This window comes from Sapajus apella, unplaced genomic scaffold, assembly GCF_009761245.1.
Source record: "Sapajus apella isolate SASKATOON/1434 unplaced genomic scaffold, GSC_monkey_1.0 scaffold26, whole genome shotgun sequence".
In the NCBI taxonomy this organism is placed as follows: Eukaryota; Metazoa; Chordata; class Mammalia; order Primates; family Cebidae; genus Sapajus; species Sapajus apella.
In genome coordinates, this window is record NW_022436966.1 from 11,547,464 (window position 1) to 11,556,595 (window position 9,132).

Below are 9,132 nucleotides of genomic sequence, written 5' to 3' on the forward strand. Positions count from 1 at the left end.
GAGACGGAGTTTCGCTCTTGTTACCCAGGCTGGAGTGCAATGGCACGATCTCGGCTCACCGCAACCTCCGCCTCCTGGGTTCAGGCAATTCTCCTGCCTCAGCCTCCTGAGTAGCTGGGATTACAGGCACGCACCACCATGCCCAGCTAATTTTTTGCATTTTTAGTAGAGACGGGGTTGCACCGTGCTGACCAGGATGGTCTCGATCTCTTGACCTCGTGATCCACCCGCCTCGGCCTCCCAAAGTGCTGGGATTACAGGCTTGAGCCACCACGCCCGGCCTCATTTTTTTTTCTTTAGATGGAGTCTCACTCTTTCACCCAGGCTGGAGTGCAGTGGCATGATTTCAGCTCACTGCAACCTCTGCCTCCAGGTTCAAGTAATTCTCCTGCCTCAGCCTCCCTAGCACCTGGGACTAAAGGCACATGCCAGCATGTCCAGCTAATTGGTTTTTTGTATTTTTAGTAGAGACAGGGTTTCGCCATGTTGGCCAGGCTGGTTTCAAACTCCTAACCTTAAGTGATCTGCCCACCTCAGCTTCCCAAAGTTCTGGGATTACAGGAGCTGCCACACCCAGCCAACAAAACATTTTTTTAAGTTTTTTTTTTTTTTTAAGTATACAATGTAGTGGTTTTTAGTATGCTCATAGAATTGTACAACTGCCATCACCACTATCTAATTCCAGAACATTTTCATCTTCCCTCACAGACACTCCATTCCCTTAAAAAATCATACCTCATTTCCTTTCTCTTCAGCCCCTGACACCCACTAAATACTTTCTGTCTTTGTGAACTTTACTAGCCTGAACATTTCATATAAATGGAATCATACAATATGTGGCCTTTTGTGTCTGGCATCTTTTACTTTGCATCATATTTCAAGGTTCATCCACCTTGGAGCGTGTATCAGAAGGTCATGCCTTTTTTTTTTTTTCAGTGTAAACACTTGCATCTTTTTTTTTAAAACATGGTGAACTTCAACATAGCAATTATTACAGTAAATGTTATAGTCTAAAACTCAAACACAGTTTTGCAATTTTGAAGTGAATTGCATACAAACCAAATAAAATTTACACAACAAACATTTCCATCTAAGACTGGGAACATTTGAGCCTTCCCCATTTGATCGCAGGGCCTTTTCACACAGGTGCTTTTTTATGTCATCAAGGCTACATTCAGCTTCATTTTCGGTCTCTATTGGCTCTTGTTCTGCTGCTGGTTCTTCTTGTGCTTCTAGGCATCCTGCAAATTTCAGCTCCTTCAGTGGCATCTGTTTGTTGCTAAACCAATGATCTTGTCTTGTTTCCTGGAAGGTCATTTTGCTTCTGAGCTCTGAGATTGCTGCCTAACCCAAAGTGCACTGTGCCTCCTGGACCAGAGGGAGAGCTCACTTGTTGGGGGAGGCACAGGAATACAGCCAAGTTCATCCTTTTTTTTTTTTTTTTTGAGACAGAGTCTCACTGTGTCGCCCAGGCTGGAGTGCAATGGCACGATCTCGGCTCACTGCAACCTCCGCATCCCGGTTTCAAGCAGTTCTCCTGCCTCAGTCTCCTGAGTAGCTGGGATAACCGGCATGCGCCAACACACCTGGCTGATATATATATTTTTTTATTTTTGGTAGAGATGGGGTTTCACCATGTTGGTCAGGCTGGTCTCGAACTCCTGACCTCGTGATCCACCTGCCTCGGCCTCCCAAAGTGCTGGGATTACAGGTGTGAGCCACCATGCCCAACCAAGTTCATTCCTTTTTATAACTCAGTAACATTTCATTGTATGGATACGCCACGTTTTGTTTATCCATTCAACAGTTGAAGGACAGGTAAAGTGTTTCCATCTTTTGGCTCCTATTAATGCTGCAGTGAACATTTGTGTTAACTAAAATAAAGATCAAGGCTGGACGTGTTGGCTCAAAGTAATTCCAGAACTTTGGGAGGCTGAGGAGGGTGAATTGCTTGAGTCCAAGACTAGCCTGGGCAACATAAGCGAAACCCTACCAAAAATAATAATAATAATAATAATAATAATAATAATAATAAGCTGGGTGTAGTGGCTCAATCTTTATTTAATAAGGATTGAGGATTGAGCCGGGAGGCAGACGTTGGGCTGAGATCATGCCACTGCATCCCAGTGTGGGCAACAAAAAAAAACAAACAAAAAAAAAAAGATTGAGACACAGAGGTCAAAGAAAATAGCATTTAATTTATTTAGGAAACAAATAGTTGCTATTCACGTACACTGAATCAGAGCAGCCCTGAACAGTGTCTAATAAGGCAAGCACAGGAGAGGGTTTTTTAAAAATAGGGGATTCCCACAAGAAGTTTTCAGAGGCAGTTCATTGGCTGGGTAGAAATCCTAAATCACAAATCCATTCTGATTGGTTGGCTAATTAAGGTACTCCCCGCTGAGAGATGATGAAGGCTGGTAGTTATTGACTTCAGTTGTTCCTACAAGTCTATTTTGCGGTTTGACTTTTTAGCAGGCATGAATGCAATCCCCTAGCAATCTCCTAACTCCACTTTAGAAAGCCTTCACCTTAGTTACTTCATTTGCTTTCACACTGCACAAGTTTTTGTGTGAACATGTTTTCAATTTTCTTGGGCATGTACCTAGGAGTGAGTCATATAGTAATTGTTATGTTCAACTTTCAGATGAACCGTCAAAAATTGTTTAGCAGTTTTATAGCTATATTTGACATATATGATGATTGGCAGTTCTCATCCAGAGCTTTTTGGTGAATTTTCATCCTTGTTACAGTTTCTAAACAATCACACATGTACATGGTGTGGGACATTCTTTATTCCTTTGGCCCTGATAGCTTTGTTAAGCCTGGTATCAGTGCATACATCTGGAGCGCCCATCTCTGTGGCAAATTTCTAAATCTCTTTGAATGTCCACAGGACATGCTTCTTAAAGCCCACTCCATGGATATGAGCTAGTGACCCAAGTGTACTCTTGGGTCACTGCCTTGTTGATGGCAGAACAGTACATCTTCTTGCCACCCTTCTTCATGAAAGCCATTCTGCCAGGCCCAAGATGGAAAGGAAAAACATGAGGGACTGTGGGAGAAAGAAAGCCTGAACTTTTAAAAAGTGGCTGCACAATTTTACATTTAAGACATTTTGACACATTATATTTTTGTTATTATTTGACTCTCTATATAATTTCTGCCATGAGTTTTTCTGTAACCCATGAATTGTTTTTTGAAGAGTTTTAAATTTCCTAACTAAAAAGGCTTTTCTAGTTGTTTTTCTTTTATTAATGTCTAACTTGGCTGGGTGCAGTGGCTCACACCTGTAATCCCAGCACTTTGGGAGGCCAAGGCAGACAGATCACCTGAGTTCGTGATTTCTAGGCCAGCCTGGCCAACATGGTGAAACCCTGCCTCTACTAAAAATACAAAATATGCCAGGCATGGTGGCACGTGCCTGTAGTTCCAGCTACTTGGGAGGCTGAGGCAGGAGAATCACTTGAACCTGGGAACCGGAGGTTGCAGTGAGCCAAGATCGTGCCATTACACTCTAGCCTGGGCAACAAGAACGAAACTCCATCTCAAAAGAAAAAAAGTTCAGCCTTTACATTGTGACTAGCAGAAAAAATTAGGAAAAATTATTCCAGTGTTAGAAAGTATTATTTATTTCAGCAAAGAAGTTGCTCATAACATTGACAAGTGAAACTGTAATCTATATCTTGGATATGTCACTCTCATCTTAATCATAAAACAAAAATATTAACCAACATTCAGTTGAACTAGGTTGTTAATCAATTGCAATCATAAGTTGGCCACAAATATAAGAGTTCAGCAAAAACCAATGAAAGTATTCTAAGGGAAGCAATTGTCTATGAGGAATTTACAGTAAAAAGTACAGTATATTTCATTATTTATAATTCATGTGCTATAATTCCTTATCAATAATTTTTTTTTAAGATGGAGTCTCGCTTTATTGCCTGGCTGGAGTGCAGTGGCTTGATCCTGGCTCACTGCAACTTCCGCCTTCCAGGTTCAAGTGATTCTCCTGCTTCAGCCTCCTGAGTAGCTGGGATTACAGGCACCTGTCACCACGCCCAGCTAATTTTCATAGTTTTAGTAGAGATGGGGTTTCTTCATGTTGGCCAGGCTGGTCTCGAATTCCTGACCTCAGGTGATCTGCCTTGGCCTCCCCAAGTGCTGGGATTACAGGCGTGAGCCACCACGCCCAGCCCTTACCAATAAATTTTATTTTATTTTATTTTATTTTTATTTATTATTTTTTTTTTTTTGAGACGGAGTTTCGCTCTTGTTACCCAGGCTGGAGTGCAATGGCGCGATCTCGGCTCACCGCAGCCTCCGCCTCCTGGGTTCAGGCAATTCTCCTGCCTCAGCCTCCTGAGTAGCTGGGATTACAGGCACGTGCCACCATGCCCAGCTAATTTTTTGTATTTTTAGTAGAGACGGGGTTTCACCATGTTGACCAGGATGGTCTCGATCTCTTGACCTCGTGATCCACCCGCCTCGGCCTCCCAAAGTGCTGGGATTACAGGCTTGAGCCACCGCGCCCGGCCCACCAATAAATTTTATAATAAACTTAATCTCTCTCCCTCTCTCTCTCTCTCTCTCTCTCTCTCCTTCTCTCTTACACTTCTGCCCCCAGAGTCAGTTATTAACCATACACCTGCATACCACTGGCTGACTCCAGCCACAGCATCTTTAGGAACACTTCCAGTGTTCCATCTGAAAAGGTGCTTTTTGCAGAGAGCTCTAGCCAATGATTGAAACAGTAAGGTTGGCGGGGACTGGCCATTTCTATTCATTCTGGCACTCCTCTAGAGCAATCTGTGTTGGAATTCTCTTACGAGATGACTAAGGTTTTCTTAGAGCTACATTGTACTTTGAATTTCCTCTACTCGATTATTCTTCCTTCCCCCTCTCCTTTCTAAGGTGCCATATCTTGGCCTGAAGACTTTCCTAGACCTCTTTATTTTTCACAAGAATTTTCTCCAATAAATCTCTTGCACTTCTTAACTCCTTGGTGTCTGCTTCCTGGAGGTACCAAATTGACTGGCCAAAAAACAAAAACAAAAACAGAAACAACGCAAATGTCCATCAACAGATGAATGGGTAAGCAGATCAATTTAAGAAGGTAACAGAGACAATGTTGACAGGGCAGATAAAATTTAAGAGTATACCTTGTCTGTAACTGTTACATTATGGACAGCACAAAAATTGAGGAAAATTCTTCCAGTATTGGAAAACTATTATGTTTCAGCAAAGAACACTATTCAGGAATTTAAAAAGTACAGACATATATGCAACATGGATTAATCTCAAAAAACAGTACGCTTAGCAAAATAAGCTGAGAACAAAAAGGTACGTACTGTATAATTCCACTTATATGAAGTTCTAGAATAGTCTAGGAGATGGAACTGGGCATAAGAGATCTTTCTGGGATGACAGAAATGTTCAATATCTTAATAGGGTATTATTTCATAAGTGTACATATTTGTCAGGATTTATCTAACTATACACTTTAGATCTGCCTGGCTAAGTGGTTCATGCCTATAATCCCAGCACTTTGGGAGGCCAAAGCAGGTGGATCACCTGAGGTCGGGAGTTCGAGACCAGCCTGGCCAACGTGGTGAAACCCTGTCTCTACTAAAAATACAAAAATTAGACCAGGCACGGTGGCTCAGGTCTATAATCCCAGCACTTTGGGAGGCTGAGGCTGGCAGATCACGAGGTCAGGAAATCGAGACCATCCTGGCCAACATGATGAAATCCCATCTCTACTAAAAATACAAAAAATTAGCTGGGTATGGTGGCTTGTGGCTGTAATCCCAGCTACTCAGGAGGCTGAGGCAGGAGCATTGCTTGAACCCAGGAGGTGGAGGTTGCAGTGAGCCAAGATCACACCATTGCACTCCAGCCTGGGCAATGAAGTGAGACTCCGTCTCAGTAAATACATACATACATACATACATACATACATACAAACATTAGGCCGGGCGCGGTGGCTAACGCCTGTAATCCCAGCACTTTGGGAGGCTGAGGTGCGTGGATCACCTGAGGTCAGGAGTTTGAGACCAGCCTGACCAACAAGATGGAAACCCGTCTCTACTAAAAATACAAAAATTAGCTGGGCATGGTGGAGGGTGCCTGTAGTTCCAGCTACTCAGGTGGCTGGGGCAGGAGAATCGCTTGAACCGAGGAGGCGGAGGTTGCAGTGAGCCGAGATCATGCCACTGCACTTCAACCTGGGCAACAGAGCAAAATTCTGTCTCAAAAAAAAAAAAAAAAAAAAAAAAAATCTACTCATTTCACTGTATATGTTACATCGCAATACCGAAGTACAAAAACAATTCTTCCTATGATACTGTAAGATGTCATTTTCTTCCTATAGATCTGTCCATTTCTGCTCTATATACTTTTTTTTTTGAGACTGAGTTTAGCTCTTGTTGCTCAGGCTGGACTGCAATGGGCTCACCGCAAACCGCCTCCTGGGTTCAAGTGATTCTCTTGTCTCATCCTCCCAAGTAATTGGGATTACAAGCATGCACCACCACGACTGGCTAATTTTGTATTTTTAGTAGAGATGGGATTTCTCTATGTTGGTCGGGCTGGTCTCGAACTCCCGACCTCAGGTGATCCACTAGCCTCAGCCTCCCAAAATGCTGGGATTACAGACATGAGCCACTGCACCTGGCCTGTGCTCTACATGCTTTGATCTACGTTATTATTTATGTTATTAGATATCTGCAATTTTAGAATACTACTGAAATGAAACTTTCCTGCTTTTCTACATACACACACAACATGTTTTCCACACTCACTAATTCCTATTCTTTTAGTGTTTTATTTTATTATAATTTTCCATTTGCAGTGCTTCCAGCATGTGGACCTGCCTTGTTGTTTTGGGGTCTGGCTTACACCTAATCCCAAGACAGGCACGTGCAGCCACAAAACTGGCTGCCGTAACTGACTGGAAATTGCTCTCCCGGACGCTTGGCCACACGTGGCGGTCCATATTTCATGGTTCTGGCTCTGGCTTCTGCTTAGAACCCAGCCAGCATCTGTTTCAGCATGGGAAGCAAATGTTCAGCCAAAACAAAGACTAGCCTGAAGAAAGTGGGGACTCTGCAGGTGCTCACATCCAGACAGGAGAACAAAGAAGGTTTGGTAAAGAGCTCAGACCTTTAGGTTCTCGACGACATGCAACGTATAACGAGGAAAATACTGACCGGAGGTGGCTCCAGTGGGCGGTCGTAGCTCTGGGGAGCGGGAGGAGGGTAAATAACAGGGAGGGGGTAAAGAGGGAGCTGCAGCCTCGACCTCTGTAAACAGGGGCTTAGGAAGCAGCTATCTGAGACTGCACCACTCCGCTATTTTGAGGTTTGGCTTTATTGCCACGTGGTGCAGAGGGAAGGCGCCATTTGATGCGCCCAAATCCCTAGTGGGAAGAGAAATAGGGAAGAGGGAGATGGGTGTGTCTGTAGTGACTTGGGCACTCGCGCCATTCAATCCTGTCACTCTTAAGCTGACGAACCCAAAGCAAACGCCAGGTTTACACTACCCGCACTGTCACTCACTAGTGGGAAGGCAGGCGCCACTCAACTCTGGGCTTTTATTGGTCAGGCCAAGAAAAACGCGAAAGGGACAACTGGGAGCCTCTTTCTGATTGGTGGATTCCTGCTAGCCCTCAAGTCAATCAGAGTAGAATGTACCTTCCTCCTTCCCACTCTCTGGCTCCCGGGGGAGCCATGTTAGGTAGCGGGACGCCGCCCTTGCCACTCTTCTGAGAATGCCACCCAATAACACGCCCTGCTTTCCTCCTCCTCCGCTGTCTCTTCCATCAACCGTCTCCTTCTCACATGTTATTGCAGTTAATAAAAAAGCGCTCGTTTCTTCACAAAAGCAGTTGTTTCATTGTATAATGTGAGAAGTTTGCGTTTAGGCGGTTAGACGCAAAGCAGTAAAATAAATGCCCTGCTCAGCCTGCCAACCTTCGGAACCAGCAAACAGACTCGGTATTAGGTGCCACGATCCAGTGAGCGCCCGACTCGGGTCTCTGGCAGCCTGCGAGGTTTATGCGTGACTTTTGGTCCCTCGCGGCTCCTGTAGCGTCCCCAGCTACGGCGCCCCTAGCAACCGCCCTCCCTAGCAAGGAGCCGCAGGGCCGCCAGGGGCCGCGCCTGCTTTCCCGCCCCGGGCCAGCGCAGGCGCTGAGGCCGCGGAGGCGGGGTGATGGCCGCCTCCCACCAAGCGGCGAAACTGGCGGCCTCCAGTCTCCAGGTACCGGTCAATCCCATTACTGGGGCGCGGGTCGCCCAGTACGAACGCGAAGACCCCTTACAGGCCCTGGCGGCAGCGACAGCGACCTCGGAGGACGAAGAGGAGGAGAAAGTGGCGCAGCCCGCGGGGGCGTCGGTAATGCAGGGGCGGAACGTGGACTGGGACCTCGCGTGGGCTGGGGCAGGCTGAGGGCTGTCTGGGTCCCCGCCCAGCTGAGGGTAGGCGGGTAAACGCCAGGCCCTGTGCACATACTCCTTAGTCGGTGGTCCTGTCCCATACTCTTCTTTACGCTCACAAAAAATACTCTAAATCGAGGCGTTGAAAAGTGTTTTAACTTTCACCAAAGAGTTTGTTGCAAAAATTTCCTAGACAACGTTTATGTTACTCTATTTCTGGCGAGTGCAAAGTACAGAATTTTACTCTCTACTCTCCAGCATCTCAGGAATGGATATTCACCCCACCCTCCTTTTTTTTTGTAATTTGAGGAAAACTGTTCTGTCAGGTATGTTTCGTTATTACCTTAAGATCCTGGTTATAAGTGGATCTCAACACAATGCTCTAGAGATGTGAGTTTAAAACCATCACGAGTTCACTGGCTAGATCAGACACAGATACAAATAAGCATTCGGAGAAGCAAATCACTGAGGTTTCAGTCTTTCCTAAACGGCTCTTCATGGTCAGACAGACTTTTCACTGATCAGTTTTCAATGTTAAATCTGTTGTGGAAACCAGCCTAGCAGGTGGAGGACAGGGTCTACCATCTGCTCTATTCACTTAAAAGATGGAATCTTGAATTTGGCTAGCAATCTGCAGATAGAAAAAGTTTCTTTTTTTTTTTTTTTTTTTTTTTTTTTTGAGGGGGTTTTTTTT

At 45.0% G+C, this 9,132-nt stretch overlaps 1 protein-coding gene across 3 annotated transcripts in view; it reads left to right on the forward strand.

Moving 5' to 3' along the window:
• Positions 1–7,716: 7,716 nt before the first annotated feature.
• FAM161A (FAM161 centrosomal protein A) overlaps positions 7,717–9,132 on the forward strand; it is a 34,715-nt gene continuing 33,299 nt past the window's right edge. For 2 of the 3 annotated variants that reach the window (XM_032292015.1, XM_032292016.1), the window contains exon 1: positions 7,718–8,397. In XM_032292015.1, coding sequence (XP_032147906.1) covers positions 8,215–8,397 — 183 coding nt within the window. In that variant the 5' untranslated portion in view covers positions 7,718–8,214. Of the gene's footprint in view, positions 8,398–9,132 lie in introns of all 3 variants that reach the window. The other variant, XR_004273026.1, reaches the window with a different exon arrangement.